The sequence below is a fragment of the Eriocheir sinensis genome, chromosome 25 (genome assembly GCF_024679095.1).
Source record: "Eriocheir sinensis breed Jianghai 21 chromosome 25, ASM2467909v1, whole genome shotgun sequence".
Taxonomy (NCBI): Eukaryota; Metazoa; Arthropoda; class Malacostraca; order Decapoda; family Varunidae; genus Eriocheir; species Eriocheir sinensis.
In genome coordinates this window covers 10,003,723-10,025,142 of record NC_066533.1, presented here as the reverse complement: position 1 = coordinate 10,025,142, position 21,420 = coordinate 10,003,723, and the positions used below count along the sequence as shown (strand labels likewise).

General features: G+C 40.9%; 1 protein-coding gene across 3 annotated transcripts; it reads right to left on the bottom strand.

Moving 5' to 3' along the window:
* Positions 1-509: 509 nt before the first annotated feature.
* LOC127003323 (set1/Ash2 histone methyltransferase complex subunit ASH2-like) lies at positions 510-15,538 on the bottom strand. 3 transcript variants are annotated; one of them, XM_050869826.1, is made up of 13 exons: positions 14,930-15,538; positions 14,625-14,693; positions 14,015-14,104; positions 13,547-13,725; positions 13,177-13,352; positions 12,883-13,027; positions 5,953-6,139; positions 5,381-5,562; positions 4,888-5,032; positions 3,698-3,836; positions 2,921-3,027; positions 2,620-2,764; positions 510-774 (listed from the first exon to the last, which is right to left on the bottom strand). In XM_050869826.1, exons 3-13 carry the CDS (start codon positions 14,101-14,103, stop codon positions 673-675), a joined length of 1,596 nt encoding a protein of 531 aa, XP_050725783.1. In that variant the 5' UTR covers position 14,104; positions 14,625-14,693; positions 14,930-15,538; the 3' UTR covers positions 510-672. The 3 variants fall into 3 exon arrangements, with proteins under 3 accessions (XP_050725783.1, XP_050725780.1, XP_050725782.1); XM_050869823.1 differs by having other exon boundaries at positions 12,853-13,027; positions 14,930-15,528; XM_050869825.1 differs by lacking the exon at positions 14,625-14,693 and having other exon boundaries at positions 12,853-13,027; positions 14,930-15,530.
* Between the last annotated feature and the right edge of the window lie 5,882 nt (positions 15,539-21,420).

Here is a 21,420-nt window from a genome sequence, read left to right as displayed (position 1 = left end):
CCCACCACTAGCAGCATCCCCTCCTTCACCTTGAACACTAATAGGTTAATGAGCAGCCGGGCCGCCACCGAGGGGATACAACAGCACCCTCGCCCCGCCACACAAACACCACTAACACGGGTATTCTTGGCCCCATAATGAAAACAATGAAAACAGCCGAGCACTCATCATCTGCGAGACTCTGGAGACGCACATGGGAGGAACTCTTTTTACTCTTGAGGGAACAAATGATTGGGATGCTTACTCTTTGCCTGCCAAGTAACAGATCAGGGTATAGTTAAAGGTCTTGGCTCTGGACATCTCTCCGGAAAATGGGCTTTCTTTTTTAATGAGTTAATGTGCTTTTAATGGCTTTGAAATTAACTGGTGGGCAGAAATCAGTGTCTTTTCATCTCTCTCTCTCTCTCTCTCTCTCTCTCTCTCTCTCTCTCTCTCTCTCACTGTCACCTCAAAAAGCATATAAACAAGAAAAATTTGGCAAACTAGACAAGGTTAATAAAAGAACAAGATAAAAAATGGACAGCCTGAGTAGACATCAAATTTAATAACAACAAAATATGAAAAAACATAATGGTACACTAAAATCCACTTGCAGAATTAATTAAAAGAGAAGGAGAACACAGCCATCAATTATTATTCACTGCGAGTCGTGTCCAGCTTCCCTCCCAAGGCTCAGGTGAAGACGTCCAGCCTCAGCTTGCCCTCATTCTCCACCAGGTAGGTCATGTCCGCCAGAGTCCTCTCTACCATGGACTCCGCACACCGCTCATGCATCTGGAGGAGAGTGAGGTGGAAATAAGAACATAAGAACGTAAGGAGTCTGCAAGAGGACGGTTGGCCTATACAAGGCAGCTCCTGTAAGCCTAACCTCACTATATGAATTTATACAACCTCTTCTTGAATGTATCTATGGTATTGGCACCCACAACATGATTTATACCATAAGGTGCTAGCTATCACGTGTTTGAAGATATCTGAAACTTAACCTAACATAGCCTAACGAAAACAAAACAAACATTCTTGACTCAGAAAATTCATATATACTGCCTTACTATTGAGACTTTCTATACAACAAAGTGAGGTCATTCTTTGTTGATTTATACTATAAAGTGCTGGCTATCATGTGTTTGAAGATACCCTAAACTTAACCTAACAAAACCCCAAACAGTTACTATAGGTCATGACTCAGAAAATTCATATATGCTTCCTTACTAATGAGACTTTCTATACAACAAAGTGAGGTCATTCTTTGTTGATTTATACTATAAAGTGCTGGCTATCATGTGTTTCAAAATACCCTAAACTTAACATAACAAAACTACAAACAGTTACTATAGGTCTTGACTCAGAAAATTCATAAATGCCTCCTTACTAATGAGACTTTCTGCACAACAAAGTGAGGTCATTCTTTGTTGATTTATACCATAAGGTGCTGGATATCATGTGTTTGAAGATACCCTAAACTTAACCTAACATAACCTAACCAAACCCCAAACAGTTATTATATATCTTGACTCAGAAAATTCATATATGCTTCCTTACTAATGAGACTTTCTATACAACTAAGCAAGGTCATTCTTTGTTGATTTATACCATAAGGTGCTGGCTATCATGTGTTTGAAGATACCCTAAACTTAACCTAACATAACCTAACCAAAACAAAACAGTAACCATAGGTCTTGACTTGGAAAATTAATTTATGCTTCTTTACTAATGAGACTTCCTATATGACTAAGTGAGGTAATTCTTTGTTGATTTATACTATAAGGTGCTGGCTATCATGTTAGAAAATACCCTAAACTTAACCTAACCTAACAAAACCCCAAACAGTTACTATAGGTCTTGACTCAGAAAATTCATATATGCTTCTTTCCTAATGAGACTTTCTATACAACTAAGTTAGGTCATTCTTTGTTGATTTATACCATAAGGTGCCTTTGCTGATGCCCCGACATGACCCAACACCTTGAGATAAATGCTTGGTAACTTGCTAGTGAGTAGAAAGTACAGTGAAGATGCTTGGTAATGTGCTACTGAGAGGGATGTTGGGTGGTCAGAGTTGAGGCACGATAAATACTATAATAAAAGAGTAAATATAATACTAAGAAATGACTGTTGACATATTACCAAGAGGGCGTGGCAAGGTGATGGAGGAAATACACAATATTTTTTTTAATAAGTGAAAAAGAATGCAGTCTGGAAACTTTATAATAAAGCTTTATATATTCAGTTTCATAAGATGCCAATGAGTGGAGGACAAGCTAAATAAATACTGAATAGCAACAAGCATCCTTGATGACTCATATATTCATGCATAAAAAGATTAGGTGAAAGAACTTCAAGCAGAAAATAGTCAGAGGAAGAAAGGCTGGTCAGTGCAGTGAGCAGCACAACCTAACATTTTCTTTTGCCCGAATCCTGGCATTACCTAAGACTATATTGGCAATGCATCCTGTAGTCCATCAAAAATCTAAGGCAGCTACTTACCTTCCAGGAAAAAGGGTTACAATCCCATATCATTCTGTCCTACTAACTTCTTACAAACCAGCATCCATTTTCCACTCTAACATATGCTCATTCAGTTTTCACAATGTTTGTCTGACAGCAAGGTCGACTTACCCCTCTGTAGTCATGTGTGGTGGGTGGGTGTTTGAAGTCAGGCCCAAAGTTCACGGAAACAGTAATGTTGCGGTAGAGGGACACAGCAGGGTAGTAGCTGCCCCCATAGATCTCCTGGAAAGCTACCCCACAGCATTTGCCATTTCTGTAACCATAGCTTTAATTAAACATCATAATATCAGTAAAGAATTATGATGGTCATCACAAAAACTTCGCTTCCAATGCTGCCATCAACAGTTCTATTCTCATAACACAGAAGGATTGGGTGTCCTGACTCAAGACAAATGGGTCACACACTCACTTAAAGAAGGTTATTTTGCTGCTGGGGAGAGGCTTCAGATTCTTGAGGGACTCCGGCACGTCATCTTTGTCCTCATAGTACAGGTGAGACCGGAACTTCACAAGGGGCTGTGGCACACAAGGAAAGGAGCTTAACAAGTGATGACAACCTTTATGGTGATAACGGAAACAAATATTTAATTCCTGGCTGGTCACAAGCAGAATGGCATGACCTAAATACCTCCATTATTCCTCTCATTATTCGAGAAAGAGAACACCTCTCATCAGGAGCTATTTTTTGTGAGCAGTTGTGTGGCCCAATGCACCAGTGGGCTTTTCTTGAAGGGAACCAGATGGTTGGCCCCAGCCCGCTAGTGACACGGACTCACACGGGTAAGTTTCTATTCATAATGATACAGTGATATTTCTTGTTTGACTGATGCTTCCCTTAAATCTTTCTTTCAATCCTCTTGACGGAATTTTACTGGCAGTCAGGTTGACAGATGGTAATCAGGACAGCAGGTGGGGTGTCTTCGGCCACTAGGCGATGGGTAAACATCGTCAACTGGCAGCAGCAGGAGTTGGGTCTTTGGATCACCACATCCAAACGCTGACCACTTGACCACTGCCTCCCCAAACCTTCCATATTCTTTATAGGGTATGTTACAGCAGTGCAGAATGACATATGGATTCTAGGCTTGAATAGAGGGTGCACTAAAGACTGAACAGAATGGAGCTATCACTAAAGACAACAAGCATGCGCAAAAAGGATAGAGATGGGATGTGAGGGCCACGATACCTTGTCTTTGTAGGTGGGCGGAAACTGGGACACAGGGTTCTTCTCTGGGAGGTCTATCATGATGCCGAGCACGTCACCCTCGCCGAAGCTGCCGTCAAAGTAATGCTTCCCCCGGGACTCATGGAAAACCGTACCCTTCCTGCAGGCGTTGTGATGCGGCATTACTATTTCTCTCTCTCTCTCTCTTTTTCTTACAGTAAAGGAAGCAACTCAAGGCAAAAATAAATGAAAACAAAAGAGCCCCCTAAGCAACGGATGAATCATAATTGTAATACTTCTCAGAAACTTGCACGACATAAGCAGAGGCTAGGAGTGAAGTATGGATTGGATGGTGATGGCATTGGTGATGATATGAGATCATGCTTGTGGCTGTGGTGGTGATAGTAATGGTGATAGAATGAGAAAATAATGAGAAGGTTTGTGGTAGCAGATTAGTGGTTGTGGTGATGATAATGTTGATGATAGTGAGAATGTATTAAGAAGTTTGGTAATAGCAGAGTAGTGGTTGTGGTGGTGATGATGATGATGATGATGGTGATAGTGAGAAAATGTTGAGAAGTGGCGAAGGTGGAGTGCTAAGATTAAGTCCTGTCACAGTTGCTTACTAGACTATCTTTCTTTCTTCATTAACCCCTTGACTGCAGATTTCCTACAAGATATCACCAAGGTACAGGAATGGAACAAAAAGTGGCTGCTACAATTCAATGAAGAAAAATGTAAAGTCCTGCACCTTGGGAGGGGATATCCAGCACACCGATACCACATGGGAAACACTCCACTATCCAACACAGAGGCAGAGAAAGACCTGGGAGTGTATGTTACCAGGCTGCCAATGAAAGCCAAATCCATGCCAATCGTAGCAGACGGGTTAAAGTATACACATACACAATGATAATGTTAGTGTGTTATAATAGAAGGGGTATAGAAGTGGTGAAAGTGACATCCTGCGTTCAAGTTCCCCCCAGTAGCTTACAAGACCATCTACCCTCTTCATGATCCATCTGTCCATATGTCCAATGCCCTGTCCTCTCAAGGTTACTTCCCTCAAGGCTTGGCCACAGAAAAAGTCATCAATTTTTCCTGTTTCCGCCACTCCCTCTCCACACAGTCGATCTCTCACCTGCCAACTTCCTTTGGTCCTCGTCCACTTAAATGATGCTCTAAATATTCAATACTGTTGCTCCTCTCACCTTGACCTCCATGAGTAGCCAAACTTGTCATAGCCGAGGGGGGCCTGCAGGTTGGCCAGCTGCTGACACCATCCGATGCGTGTGTGTGACCCCTCGGGCTGGTCGTCGATGGTGCACTCCCAGTACCAGGCGCCACGGCTCACACCTGCCAGCGCACCAGGGGAGGTAAGTGGCATGGGATTGAGCCATATGCAAAATCAATAAGATGAATCAGATGAAAATTTATGAACAGATTCAATAGGATAAAATAGAACCACCTCATAAATTTTTATATTTCCATATAAAAAAAAAATTATGTACACTTAATACACAATCTAAAGAGTGTATGGAAGATCCTTCACATTTCCTACTAATGAATGAAGATCAGATGACTGACTAAGTGAATATACACTATAGTGAAAAACCCTATTTGAGGAGAAGATAGCAATTAGAGTAGAGGAGTAAAGTAATTGTAAATATGTGTAACTCATCACAAGATGTATTTCCAACTGACTGTGAGTGGCTCGTATGAGGCAATATCCCTTGTCCCCTGTGACAGCCAGGCGGTCATCAGCAGTGCGCAGCTGTGGGGCTCTGTCGTGCAGGGCCAGCAGCACAGCGCCCGGGCTGAGTGCACGGTACAGCCACCCGGGGATTGGCTTGCCGGCCCAGTCATTGCTGTCATCAAATTCCTGCCTGAAGAGATGACATATAAAACGATATGACAGAATTACAAAGAAATCGTGGTCATTATGTTTTCTTATCCAGCAAGGGTGCAATATACGTTTCAAAAAGAGGATAGCACATGGACATAGTGACAGTGGGGTCCAGACTTCATGCCCCTCCAGTTTCTCTGTGATAATTGAGTAATAAGAGAGGGCCCACACGCATTCCAATGACCACGACTTTCATCGGAACTTCATTACAGCATTCATTCCAGCTATATTAAAAGCACCTAGATATCTGAACACTTATCCACAACTTAAAACACTGCATTATCTAATTCAGAATTACATCATGCATTTCCCTGTTTCCACTACTGACTCCAGTTTGCTTTGCTACACTTGGTCCTCTATGTTTCCTCACCTGAAGGGGGCGTGCGGGTCGGGCTCGGCCAAGATGTACCTGTAGCCATCTTTGTTGAAGGGATGGTCCACGGGGTAGCCGTGCAGCTTTGGGGCCGGCATGTCCCCTCGGGCCTTCTTGTTCCCGGCGGTGGTGTCAGGGACCTTCCTCTTGGCTCCCCGGCCCTTCCCGGACTGCTGGTGCTGGGCTGTGCATGACACACACACACACACATACACCTCCAATGTTAAGCTCACACAAAACAGAGGCAACTGTGCAGCAGAACTAATGTAAGCTGATCTATGAAACTTATTTATATCAAAGTAACATTATGATAGTGACTAGGAAAAGATATTCTTCATCACAATCTATAATTAAAGTAATTCAAAATTAGCAAAATTAATTAAGAGACTCCTTAAGACTAACAGCCAACCAGATAAAAGCATGGCTTAAAATTTAAACACCAATAGTCTTGAAATAAATATTGGTTTCTATTTTCACAGACATGCTATCATGCAGATGTACTACTGCATACTGTATTTCTTTGTAATTACCTGAAAACTGTCAAATGAAAAAAGAAGTACTGAATATGTCACTGAGGGAAAACACAAAACAGCTGTAAAGACATTATATATCCAGCGGTAAGCATGATGCCGGTGCTTAAACATTTTTCACTGTGGGTTAATCTGTCATTATTTCTGACTCATCTAAGAAATTCATATGCTTGTGTTCTACTAATTTCTTCAGAATGACAATAATTAAATTACCCATAAACATAAGTGTGTGGAAGAACTGCTCTACTTCTTCAAGTCAATGAACAAGGTTTTTAAATGTCGAGTATTCTCAATAAAATTATGCAAACATTACTTTCAGTTATGACTTTATGGAAATGACTTATAAAACTTGCTTTTCTTTGAGACATACCCAATGGAATCACTGCATTTCATAACGCAAATACTGTACACTTTTTAAGCAGATCAACTTGTTATTTACTCTGAAATGAAGTATAATTAACTCAAAATATATACACCTCGTTGTGACATTCCCGGAAACATTACATACACAAGACACATTTACTGTTTGCATGGACACTGGCAGAGCTGAAGCGGCACTAAGTACACAACACAGTGAGCAAACCACACACCATGCTATAAGCACACACACACACACACACAGGCACACTCTCAGTCCTGTCCTTGATAAAATATCAGTAAATGTCTCCCACACAATTAGTCTACTCTGCTTTTATCTTATCCCACAAAAGAGCTAAAGTACAGTGGAGGTGCAGGGATCCGGTAGGGTACTAAGATGCTACTCCAGAACCTCAAATTGTTATCTCAAATAACACTTGTATTAATTTGTTGATACTAGCAAATATAGTTACAGCTGTTTGGAGCTAGGAAGCCTTATACTTAACAACTGTATCCCTAAAAATAAACTTACCTGTTAGCTGATACAATAACCTATCACAGAATCATCACTTGGTTATAAAATTTCAGTTCAAGAAATAATATATATCGAGAAATTTTTGGTGATTACATGAAAGTATGCTAGAATATGACAGCTTTCTCTCTTGTCATTGTGTTAGTGGAAAGCCAAATGTCAGCAGAGTGGTCTTAACACAAGGATGTTTGTGGGAACAGGCATTGTGGCACCTGGCATAAACTTTTCTTCCAGACAAAACAGTTTCTGCCTGTTATTACTCTCATCGCCATCCTTGACATGCTGACCTGAAGCTGCTGCTTACTTGGCAAACAAACATGTGCAATGGCACCTTCCTATCATTGCATTTGGAGGACATGGTGAAAAAATATATTTTGTGCATTTTCAATGGTATTATGCATTCATGCATTTCAAGCATATATATAATGTGATTATGAACAATGAGTGACAAGTGACCATTTGATGAGACAATGAATAGTGAGGAACAGCCAGTGCTGATTATAGTCTTCTGGGGGCCGGAGGTGGAGTTATGTGGGGCCCCCAAGTGTGCCTCAGCCTATATATCGGCCATTCAAATTCAGTATCATATATATTCATAAGTTATTTGAAGCACCAAATATTTTTGGGCCTCTACAGACAAAGGGGCCCCAACCGGTTCCTTGCCCAGAACCGGGCCTGTAAAAAGCAATGCACACCACAGATATTACAGATGTTACGCTGCATTATGATGCAAAGTTTAATTTCAAGAAGCATCTTCTTGTCCTTTGTCTCAGTAGAATATTAGATGACATCAAATTTTATTACCTGCATGATGACCAACATCAATTTACAGTCTGAACACACTACCAACACATCTGCAGAGTAAGAAGTTGAAGAGAGGATACTGGCAGCACACCCAGCATGATGGAGAGGGAGTTCAGAGAGGGCCAGCCAACACCCACAGGAAACTCCGTGACCGACTAACAAATGTGTAATGGATGCTTGCTCTTCAACTTATTTGTGAGTGAAAATGAAAATGCCTGCATCCCCCCCACATGGCACACACGCACAAACACACACATGAATACACACACGCATCACGCACGCACTTAAACATACATACACACACACAAGCTAAATCACACCACTTGAACAAAAATCCATCTCTACAGCTACTGTGCAGAAGCTAATGCTGTGGGTGCAATGTCTTATGGTAGATTTCAATATCTTATATCTAACCTTAGGGTAGATTAAATATTAAACCTTAATTTAATAAACTGTTACCTTTAAGTAATATAGTAATTGTGAATTAGGTGATTTATGGTAATTATATTTTGCAAATTATGGCAAATTATCTTATTAAATAAAAACAATCTGATTATTTGATTTAGGTAGACCAATAGTGATAAAATATTTTGCAGATTATTCAATAAGAGACTGCACATTCATGACATGAATGACTTGACAAAACCTATCCCTTTATATCTTTTATCAAATATCTATCTATGAAACCTTAACACTACTGAATGCTTACTAACTATGAGATACCAAGCAGACACAAATACTTTGTCACTATGAAAGATGGTATAACTGCATTGCATACAAGTTAAGACCAAGTGATATGAAGGGATGCACCATCCTGTACTTTGAGTAAAGTATCTGTAACAACTTGTATCTTGATGAAACTATATATGCAAAACTTTTATATCCACTCTATGGAGTAGGGAAACATTCCTAGGTAGAGGCAGGTAACAGACCAATTAGCTACGACAGTGACAGGCGAGGACTAGAGGTACGGACTCTGCATGGACAAGAACAAGCACCTTACCGACTCCTGCTTCCCCCTCACCAGCTCACACACCACATATACACTTCACTGAGACCACACACTGGGGTACTGAGATGGCCTAAATGAGTCTCGGGTTCCCTTTAATGTGACAGCTCATTAGATGTGAAGGAGTTCTGTTGTCATTTTGTTTCCTTGGGTGGTAATACTTTGAGTGCTGGAATACAAGCATCCCTTCTTGTTTGTGAATCTTAGGAACTCAGACTTGCCACATAAATGAAAGATGTTTGTTTAAGTTGAGGCTGCTGCAATTTATATCCTTTTCCTTTCTTGAACTAGGACAGGCATGACAAAAAATGTCACAAAACAACATTTAAATGTTGAACCATAGACATTATAACAGCATGTTTAGGTTATTCTTTCCAGTAAACGCAGTGCATCAAATAAGATCTTATAAAAACACTTTGCATTGTAATCTGATAACTGTTCAAAGAAATGGTTGCTGTATCAATAATAAAATTTGGGAATATTCTCTCTAAAAGACAAAGGTGTCTATAGTCTGTTTCATTTCATCTGTCCACCAACAAAGCGGGAATTTTGATGGCTGTTGCACCTGCGCATGTCTAGTTCGTGAATACGTGAAAATCTACTGTTGTGATAGACATTCAAGTTTATTTTTCAATAATATATTTGAATGTTTATGCATACAAAAAACAAATCAGTCATTTGCATCATCAAACACAAAAGCATACGACAAGACAAGCTTGTATCAAACAACATAGTCACATCATGCTCGAACGATCTATGGTTTTTCAAATTCATTGATTAATAGCTCATTTCAGGTATATTAAAAGACATCTGGCTCTGCAAATGCAAATAAAGGGTATCATAATAATTTACTGCATGTAAATAACGATTAATAATGGAAATAACATGAAATAGTATAATAACTGTTGAATGCGATGCTAGCCTATTTCGAATATTAGGCTACCCATGTTATTTACATGCAGCACATCAAAATTCCTTTTGTATGGACACTTGCTGAGTCGGATGTCACTTTATGTACCTGAATGAGATGAAATGTGAGTATATGAAAGGCTATGAATCGTTCGAGTATGATCAGACTATACTGTTTGATATACTAGCTGTTCTTTGGTGTGCTTATATGGTAGAATATTGATGCAAATCGGCACGTTTGTGGTTCATATAAAAAGACTTGATGATTTTTGTATACACAAACATTCAAATATATCACTGAGAATATAAAGTTGATCTTCACGCAATCATGAAATAACTATGCGCAGGTGACACATCTACGTTCGCGAGTGGACAGACGGAATGAAACGGACTATAGTGATCAAGTGGTTTCAAAATAAGAGAAAAAAAGTGTGAATTCAAACAAAACGTTCAATACAATGACAACAGAATAAAACAATCATAGAAACAGAAGGATGATGTTAGTGAATGACATCTGACACTGGCTCATGCTTGTGAGGTGAGTTATGTAGCATTGTATATACAAAAGATGCACCTGCTCTCCAGTGTGGTGTTAAGAGCCAATGCAAGGTACCCAAACCTCTCAAGGGTTAAAGAGAATAGCAGGAGATGAGTAGTGTCCATTCTTGCTTGTAAAGTGAAGGAAAGCAAAGTGGCAAAATAATCAACATTGGCTAGAACATCACCCACCATTGACAATCACATGTAATCACTCCAGTACATGAACGAGTATAATGTCATAAGTGTAATGATGAGACTGCGAGAAGGAAATGGTCATAATGCAGTTATTATGGGAGTAATATGGTTAATCATACTTGCACTGCATCTCTCTGGACTAGCACTCTTTATAGATACTTTATCCACACAAACTTTTAACTCATCAGCACTTTGTACATCTGCACATGCATCATGAGGCAAGCCACTGACAGCTTTACAGCACTTCCTAACAACAGCTGTGTGTTTTGTTGAGTGATGTCTAGCGAGCAAAGTAAAACCGACAAACAAGTTTTGTGCGTGCTGGATCCAAGTTCATTGACCCAGCTTTTCTAAGTGGTTCTCTGACAAAGCATTGTGCAAACTGGCTATCAAAAAGAAAACTGATAATTCATGTCATTTTTCTTTTTTTTATGTTACCTTTTAATGTTCAATGCTCATATGCAGGAAGCAAATTGAAGTGGTCCTATCAGTTATCTCTGAGGTCAATTAAATAACTTTCATTCTGAACTAATATCTTATATAAATATTACATAAATATAAGATCCATACACATGGAGAGAGACTAAGAAGAATTGTAAATACTAAATATATAGATGTAATGCTGAACAGATGTAAATCACTTTTGCTGGCAGTGCTGTGAATGAAGTGCACAAACATGGCTCTTGACTGTGTCTCAGAAATGCAGTTTTCTTGTGTTATAGTTGTCTTAAAAAAATCAAGGGAATAGTAACTGTGATGAAAATGCAGAGGTTGTTATTTTGCGACCTTTTGCTGATGAAGTATAAGCATGCCTCAAGTGTGTAGAAATTGCAGTCTGGTGAAGTACTTAAACCATTCAATATTTATTATTCTTGCGATAAGTTCACAGGAATTATTGATTGTATTATAAAAACTTCAATATAATGTACTTGATACCGAGTCGAGCATATCAACAACAGTATAGTGGGTGTCTGCGCCCACCATGTCAGTCAACTCCCTTTGCAAGTAAATTCTGATATCGACACCATGGCAGTGAGGTCTACTTTCATATTTCATATACTTTACATTTCAAACTGGTAGAGAAACCAATTTCCTAAAATTTGCAGCCCATGTTATGAAAATATGTGTCAAGACAGCATTCAGAACTGTATATTTTGAAATTCATGGTATTACCAATTCCTATAATTTGAAATGTGAAATAATCAGCAAAACACATTTGGTTAAAAACATGGATGGGCTATTGTTATGAAATTGAATTGAAATTTGAAGTTTCTATGTATGGGACAACAAAATATTTTTTTGTATGCAGGCAGGTTTGACAAGTCCTGATGCAATCCCAATAACATAACATGTGATTCTGGTTTGCCTCTTGTGATGATGAAATAGGATTTGCAAAGATGAGAGATGAAAACATGTATCTACTATCCAGACTGGTTTGAGTGTTAAATCTGGCACTCAGGCTTCATATTCAATTGTGAAAGATGTACAAACATGTAAAATAAAAGGTGCATGTGAAAATTATAAAGAAAATCATCCACTACTTTATACTGCAGTAAAGTGTTTTCAAGAAACTGTATCACTCATTGATAAAACTAGTAAGCTTTTGAAAACAAGGAAAAAAACAAAAAAAAATAACTTAATAAAAAAATCACTTCCTGCATGGATCATTGAAACTGAGAGGGAAATGTTTATTGATAAAGATGTTATGGAAACATCAAATTAATTATTGTTTGGCACTGTGATTTATGTCAAACAAGATGGAAAAAAGTGAGCAAAGTACGAGTGACAGAGATAATTCATCAGTTTTGTTAATCCCTGGATCCAACAATATGGCAAGTACAAGCAGCAATTAGTGGCAGGTGGCCTTGCCAAAGGGCAGCTCTATGTGTGTATGTGTGTGTGTGTGTAATGTGGGCACGCAACACACTAGCTGCTGTCTGTTAGGGTTGTTATTATCTCTTGACTTGCAGTGGTGGCACATTATGGGGTGTGAGGGGGGTGGTGGGTGAGGGGATACGTACAGGAGCCGGCGAGGGGTGACCGCCACCCACCAGGGGCGTCCACGAGAGGCCGGATGAGGGTGAGGTCGGTGGTGATGAGGCCAAAGTATGGGTGGTGCTGCGTCGGCTCCCCGCTCTCCCCAGTCTCCTCCACGCTGAAGTATGCGTCCACTTCCTTCATCAGTATTCTCTGCAGCTGTGGGGGAAAGGTGGTCGTGTTTATGAAGTCTCTGTAACTTTGCCAAAACAATGTAACTAACTCATAATCACTTTTATAAAATAATTAGCATTGCCAAGCTCTGGAGGGTAGAAGAGGAAGGGGAGCAAATGAGTATGGAGCCTCACCGTGGTGTGCCAGGACTGTGTGGAGCGCCGAGCAGCAGTGGTCAGTGCCTCCCAGTTCTGCTCCAGGAAGGGGATGACATCACGCTGCAGACTGAACATGGTGGAGCCGGCCCGGTTGTCCTTCTGGCTGCTGTGTTGGAGGTTGGCCAGGGCGGTGATGCACATGTCTCGCAGCTCTGGAGGGTAGGAGAGTGAGGGGTGATGGCCAACAAATAGGTTTCATGTTTTTTTTTCTTCTATTTTCATAGCACATGAGAAATTTATATATTCAGGATTTTTTCTATCAATCCACTTCAAATTTGAACCTGGGCCCCTAAGGTGCAAACTAGAAACACAAATAACACCAAAACAGTGTGAAGAGGTTCCTTACGGGCCTGAGTCTTGCGGAAGAGCTCAATGCTCGTTGGTGAACAGTTCTTGCAGGTGAAGGAGTAGTTGAGCATGAAGGGCACCAACTTGCCAAGCTGGTAACTGATACAGGACTCATGGAACCAAGAGCCACACTGCCAACACATGAGCTCCACAGAGTTCAGGTTCCGTAGCTTTCCACTGAAATATTCAATCAATTTATTTTTTATATACAAACATGTTTTTGAACTTCAACAGACTATGCCAAGCACACTTTAGTTTCACAACTCTAATGTCAATGAAAAAAAGAGGAAATCAAAACATATATATATTTTTTCTCTGTGCTGTATATTAACATGAAACTCTTATTAGTTAAAAAATACATTGCATGCAATTATTTTGTCTTGTGTATTTGAGATTTTTCTTTACGTTTTCACAAAGCAATAAAAGCATAAACCATAAAGGGGATTAGATGATTGACATATCTCACCAGTATCCACATGATGAGAGTCCTCCCTTCTCTCCCACATCCACCACTCCTGACTCAAGCATTTCATTGTCGTCAGAATCATAATCCATCCTGAAAAAATATTGTAATACTGAGCTCCCTCATCCATTTCTGAGAGCAAAAGGAAAGTAGATTTGGTTTGTTTAGAATTTGGTAGTATGCATACAGAATCTTGACCACTCTTATTCAGTTTTATCACAGAAAGCTGTCTCACTTTGGTGTTTGGCACTTTCTAGCAAAAATAAACGTCCTTTAACTATAACATGAATGTGCAAATGGTTAGAAACTATCCTCACCTATGTAAACCTAACAAAACTGAACCTAACTGCTGCACCCCGGACTGCAGCTGTTGCCCTGTCTGTTTCCTGTGTATTGACGACGCTGGCATGGGCTATCTGGTTAGGTCAATTTCTAACCATGTCCATCTTCATATTATGGTTGGACAATTTACAGTTTCACCCAACCAACGATTTTCTTACGTGGTTCATGTTTTTCTGGTGATAAATGTAGTGAATTGCATGATTTTGTAGTACCTCATTTCCGTTGCAAATGTCTACTTTTGAGTTATGCCTCCAGCCCTGGCCCAGCTTACCTGTCTGGTGGGGAGGGTGTCCTGGCGTGTGGGCAGTGTGTGTAGACTCCCTCCTCCCTCCCTGGACCCCTGCACATACAGATATTTAAGTGACCAAAACAAAGCAAACAACTACACAGCTATGCATATCTTTCAGTGGTCCAGCACACGCGTAACACAAAGCCATTTGGTTACGTAGGAAACGAGATATCGGTGCGTTAAGAATACCAATCATTACCAATTCATACATTAAATAGATATAACTTCATACAAACTTGGAAATGGATTGCACCAGGAAATTGAAATACGAGGGAAGGGAAACAAACCTTGGGAAGCTAAGGACACAGCGTTTGGCGGCAGGTGTGGACAGGTGAGATGGCGAGTGTCTGACGAAAAAAATACCGATGGGTTGCACCTCGAGGCGTTTTGGGTGTTTGAACTGTGGCCAAAATAATTCTTCGGAGGCGTTGTTGTTGTTGTCTTGGCGGCCACAACACTGCCTCTGCCCACCAGATTATCGTACTCAAAGCATCGTATTTTTCGATTTTTGACCCCTAACAATTGCTAAAACACACCAGGAACTAACAATTGTAACGATAACTATAAATGAATCTCGTTATTGTGGTGCAGGAGACAGTTTTGGGGTCGGAAATCGGTAAATATGAAAGGTTAAGGAAAACGATCTGGCACCTTTGCCTCTGCCTGCACGCGTCTCAGCCACGGGACGGTCTTCCTTTTCCTCTGTAACGACACTTTCTTGGTGTGTTGTGTTTCCTCTTGTCGTGGTCTCGGTTTTCTTGAATTTCCTTTGTTTACATACAATTTAATTTCTTTCCTAATTCTTCGTCTTTTGACCTGTATCGCTTTGTATCGCTTGTAGGTCGCTCCTCCTCCTCTCGGTCTTCTCTTCTGCTTATTCACACACTTTGGTTTTGAATGGGATTATATTATTTAACTTTCTTCACCTTAAATACATTATCGCACTATAATTTTTCTTTATTGTTTTTCGGTTTACTCTTTTTCTCTTTTTGTCATAGAGGCGCTGCTTTTGATGCCACGAAGACGCCATCTTTAACCTCAAGTCGAGTATGAAAAAAGTATAATTTGTTGGCCCAGATCGAAAACGATCCACACCCAAACAAGGATTTTTTTTTACCAAATGTGGGAAGCAAGAGAAAGTATATGGAAATACGAAACTAAGGGGAGATAACCGAGAAGAAAACTCTTGTAGGCATCACATTTTAGGTAGAAACAAAAATGTTATTCTGCAGTGAACAGATCCATCAAAAAAATGCACTATAAATCTTCAAGTCAATGATATATAGAAATGAGATAACAACTGCTGACAATTATGATATATTGGAAAACCGTTCTCAATCCAAGATCTTGATGGATTGTTATTTACACAAGCTCAGTCTGTGATTCGCGAGCACTGCGCAACGTCACTGTTGTAAGCCGCCACCATTGGCTCGCGCGGTGCCAGTGCCAACCAAATACAAGGTCCCCATTGGGTGCGCAACGATGACGTCACGGTGACACCAGTGTGACGCCACAGGCACCGGGCCCTGCCATTGGCCGGCGGACTATATATTGATTTGGCTCTCAGCAACCCGAACGAGGGCGAGTTGACGCCGTGCCATGGGTCTGGCAGTTACGTTGCCTGTCCTGCGAGGCACTCACCCCTTCATTTACCTGACGATGTGATAGACAATACACACTTTCTGCTTTAATGCAACTCTTGCATTATCTGACTGCGAGGCGGAGTGACATGAAGTGTTAACGATGTCCGACGATCCGGGCTCCAGCAGCCACCCCTTGCAGGTTGACTGTCTAAAAGATCGAAAATGGTGGTGCTTCTTGCTGTCGAGTATCTTCACGTTCCTAGCAGGGATCTTCATAGTTCTGATATGGCGGGCCTTCTCCTTCCTCTGCTGCCGGAACAAGGATCCCAGCGAGTATCAAAAACAGCAAGAAAAAGACAAACTCCTCGCGCAGCAGGGTCAGGCCCAGTCAGTCGGCCAGCCCAAGCCCAAGAACCTGATGGAGGGAAACTTCGTCACGGAGGCCAAGGACTGGGCGGGGGAGCTCATCTCGGGCCAGACCACGACGGGCAGAATCCTGGTAAGTGGCTGGGGCTGTTTTAAAGAGGTTTGCTTCACTACCTTCCCTCCCGCGCCAAGGCACTGCCACCCAACCGGCCTTCAGCGGCTGTGTGGCACTGTCCTTTGCGCTTTCAGTTTTCAGTGCCACGGGGCTGCTCCGGGGAAGGGGTGTGTTGAATTGAGTGCTAAAGTATATGTTTCTAGGCATCTAAAACGAGTATGGGGATTAAAACGCTAAATTCAGGACTTCACGTACCCGCCCTCTGGACCCCTGGATCAGCTGACGTGACCACTCTTGCCCTTTTTCTTCCCGTTCCCATTTTCTCTTTCTCCTATTTATCAATTTGCTGTGATTTTATGCTCTTGGGATTGTTCCGGCCATCCAGGAGACCTCTCAGGTATGCCAGTAGTGTTGGATGACCTATAAATCGTTCTTGGCAGGTTAGGGTTCCATTTCCTGCATTTCACGTCCGTAGAATCTGGCAGGGCTACCGTGTGTTGTCAATTTCGTCTAGTTTTTCTTCTCCCTTCTCTAGCGTCCTTCAGCGTTAATTTAAAGGCGTACTGTGAGAATATGCTGTGTGTGTGTGTGTGTGTGTGTGTGTGTGTAGGCACCTAACCTCTCTCTCTCCCCACGTTCACTTATAGCTACGTGAAGTTTTATTAGGAGTAGCCAGCGTGGGTTCTGTGTCCAAGGAATTATTTTAGTGCTTGTTCTCTCTCTCCCTCGGGTTTAAAATTTACACACACACACACACACACACACACCGCCAGCTTCCCAAAATGTGGTGTTTCTCGTTTGCACTTCTTTTTTTCTGAAGGTTTTGTTTCCCAGGGTAGATTTTTGTGGATAAACGGAAAGGAAACTAGGAAGTGACAAGGGTAATAGCGTGAAAATAGCCGGAATAAAGAGGGAAAATAAAGGTAAAGATTTGATACACTAGCCTAGTCTACTATTATTAACCTTACGTCCGACTGTGGTTGTAGTGACTAAAATATTTTCTCTCTCTCTCTCTCTCTCTCTCTCTCTCTCTCTCTCTCTCTCTCTCTCTCTCTCTCTCTCTCGCTGAAGTTATTATACACGGAATTAATCTGTATTAGTTCGGAGTCCGTGTTTTCAGCCTTTTAATTCGAGTCTGTGTCCTGCTCTTAATTTGTGTGTTCGACTTGCGGGAAAGAAACCAATCAGCTAATTACAGAGTTCCTCCTCCTCCTCCTCCTCCTCTCCTCTTCTTCCTTTACTTCTAAGGATCTTCTTTCTTCTTAACATTTTTCTTCCCAACTCCATTTTTTTTTATCTTCCTCTTAATCAATGGTTCTGTTTCATCGCTCTTTTCTCTCTCCCTCTTACTCCTTTATCATCATCATCATCATCATCATCTTTTTTTTTTCTTCTTCTTCTTCTTCTTCTTCTTCTTCTTCTTCTACGGTAAAGGAAAAAATTAAAGAGTAAAGGTTAAACACACACAAATATTAACAAAATAAATTCTACAAACTTGATAAAAAATAATAATGGATGATACCAAACAAGACACTTTTTAGCAGCCTACTTGAGCATTTATTATTATTATTATTATTATTATTATTATTATTATTATTATTATTATTATTATTATTATTATTATTACTATTATATTTTTGTTTATCTCTTGTTTCCCCTTACCGTAAAAACGTGATTATTGTGAGTTTAGCGCAGGATGACTTTTATCGTGTGTTAGTGCGAGGGATTAAGGCTTAGAGTGTTTAACTTGAAATGAATCCATGCTCTTATATTTCAGACACATCGAATTGGATCTTATGTGGATTTGTGAAAAATATCTAGTTTATAGAATCCCCGTATGGTCTTTGTTGCATTAGATTATAAAAAAAAGAAAAACAAAATCATGATATTCGGTTCAAAAGATATACGTATATAATTGAAATAACAAAAGGATCATGAATAATCTGAGTTTAGGATCGCCATTTGATCTGTGTTGCATCGGGTTATAATATTACTGATGAGATTTGGTTTAACGTACAGATGAACACAGCAGAAAAGGATCGGAACAAATAATTAAGGTTTATTTTTAGTAGGATCGCCATTTGGTCTTTCTTGCACTGGGTTATAATATTATTGGTGAAATGTGGTATGACGTAGAAATATAAGAAGGCTGTTTGACTCCTGCGTTCATCTCGTAAAATCAGGTTTGGGTTACAGGATTTCCACGCTCTTTGCTGTACGGGTTAAAAAGTAAAGTTGGGTGCGCATGTTAAACTGAGCGTTGCGCCGGTGCTCATCTCCGTCTCTTCGGTGGGCAAGAACTCATTCCCCGGTACACAGGACTAGGGTGACATCCGTGTTACCACAATATACAGGTTTTCGCAAATTATCCATTTTACTGAACAGCCCGGAAAGGAGGATGAACAGTTGGTTGTGCGCCGATTGACCTGGCCGGGACTCGAACTCGGACCCACGGATTTGTAGCTAGAGTGACATCCGTGTTACCACAATTATTTCCTCGGCGCCGTATGACCCTGCAATTTCGGCGCCAAGAACAGAACGCCCCAACCATCACAATTTTTTCCTCGGCGCCGTATGAACCTGCAGCTGCGGCGCCAAGAACAGAACGCCCCAACCATCACAATTTTTTCCTCGGCGCCGTATGAACCTGCAGCTGCGGCGCCAAGAACAGAACGCCCCAATCATCACAATTTTTTCCTCGGCGCCGTATGAACCTGTAGCCGTGGCGCCAAGAACAGAACGCCCCAATCATCACAATTTTTTCCTCGGCGCCGTATGAACCTGTAGCTGTGGCGCCAAGAACAGAACGCCCCAATCATCACAAGTTTTTCCTCGGCGCCGTATGAACCTGTAGCTGTGGCGCCAAGAACAGAACGCCCCAATCATCACAAGTTTTTCCTCGGCGCCGTATGAACCTGTAGCTGCGGCGCCAAGAACAGAACGCCCCAATCATCACAATTTTTTCCTCGGCGCCGTATGAACCTGTAGCTGCGGCGCCAAGAACAGAACGCCCCAATCATCACAATTTTTCCCCAGGTATCCATTTATTGCACAGCCCAGAAGGGAGGATGAACAGCAGGATGGGTTATACGCCGACTGTTCTGGGAGGGATTCGAACTCGGATTTGCAGCTAGGCGTTTTAACCACTTCACCAAGGAGGCGCTGGAGCTCTCATATTGCTTGGTGATTCTAACCCGGGCCCACGGTTTTGTAGCGATAGGCGTGCTAACCGCTACACCACTTAGGCGCGTACAGCTCTCATGGTCATGTTTTTAATTGAAAGAAGTCACAAAGGTCAGCGGTGTGTGATTCTCCCGCAGAGCTAAAGGTTACGCGGGAGCCTGATCAATGCCTAGCCGAAGAAAACGAACAATACCTCGCGCTACATATGCTCGGCTTTGGGGTTATTTTTCACCGTCGTATCGGAAACCAGGAATCAGGGTCATGCGTGTACATTTCATGGCCGCTGAGTTGAAGGCTGTTCGTGGCGCAAGCGGATCAATTCACAGCTGATGGATAGATAAGTCTGGCTCAAGGTTGCTTGCTATTATTCTGGGTCATGGCATTTCATTTTATTAGCTTATCTGTCTTGTTTTTGTTTTTTTTCGTTTATTGTTCATCACTTGTCGGAAAATACAGAAAGGTTGCTTGCTATTATTCTGGGTCATGGTATTTAATTTTATTAGTTTATCTGTCTTGTTTAGTTTGTCCTACGGTCCATGAACTACGGTAGCTTTATTTATAACTACCTATCCATTGGTCTGTCCGTCTGTGTATGTAAGTTTCTATCTGGTTGTATCTATATGTTTGATTGTGTGTTTATCAGTCTATCGATCTCTGAATCTTAAACTGTATGTCTCTTTTTGTCTCTCTATCTCTGAATCTTAAACTGTATCTCTCTTTTTGTCTAATTATCTCTGAATCTTAAATTGTATCTCTCTTTTTGTCTATTTATCTCTGAATCTTAAATTTTATCTCTCTTTTTGTCAATCTATTTATCTCTATCTAACTCTATCTGTCTGTCTATCTTTCTCTTTCTCTTTCTTTCTTTCTTTCTTTCTTTCTTTCTTTCTTTCTCTCCGTTTGTCCTACCAAGCTGAATGTCTAGGACGCAATCAGACCTCTTCCTAGCCTATGTGTAGATAAATTATGAACATGATTGGTTTGAACTTTCTCGCGTTCAGCTCCTCTGGCTAACTTTCTTGTTCGTGTTCTTCTTGTTCTTGTTCTTTCTTTGTAGGCAGTTCACGCGTCATTCATCTGGTTCACGTCGTTGTTTTGTTCATTTCTTGTTCTTCTTTTCCTGTTTTTTTTTGTGTTATTTCTTGTTCCTGCTCTCAGTTTTCACCTTGTACACGTTTTTAATTTCTTCTCTTTTTTTCCTTCACCTTTTCATCTGTTCTTCATCTTCACTTTTTTCTCAGGCACATTCTTCATCTTCATCTCTTCTTCACTTTACCTTATTTTTCTGCAACCTCACCTTGACCTTCATGCTCACCTTCCTCTTCTTCTTCATCTTCTTCTTCTTCTTCTTCTTCTTTCACGGTACAAGGAATCAGATCAAAGGCTAGACAAAAACAACAACAACAAAAACGACAACAGCAAAAACAATAAAAACCCTCGCATAATTTACTTCCACGGTGTTCTCTTAAGGGGGGTCATTACCAACTATTAACTCCTGCCAACACTCCTAAAGAAAACTACAACAACAACC

What these genes read in the sequence shown, in the direction of transcription:
- LOC127003323 (XM_050869825.1), bottom strand. Translation starts at nt 14,103, where the DNA reads ATGGATTATGATTCTGACGACAATGAAATGCTTGAGTCAGGAGTGGTG. An exon ending in CTTCCGCAAGACTCAGGCCC is followed by an intron (nt 13,353 to 13,546) that starts GTAAGGAACCTC and finishes CCTACCCTCCAG; the next exon opens with AGCTGCGAGACATGTGCATC. An exon ending in CACAGTCCTGGCACACCACG is followed by an intron (nt 13,028 to 13,176) that starts GTGAGGCTCCAT and finishes TTTCCCCCACAG; the next exon opens with CTGCAGAGAATACTGATGAA.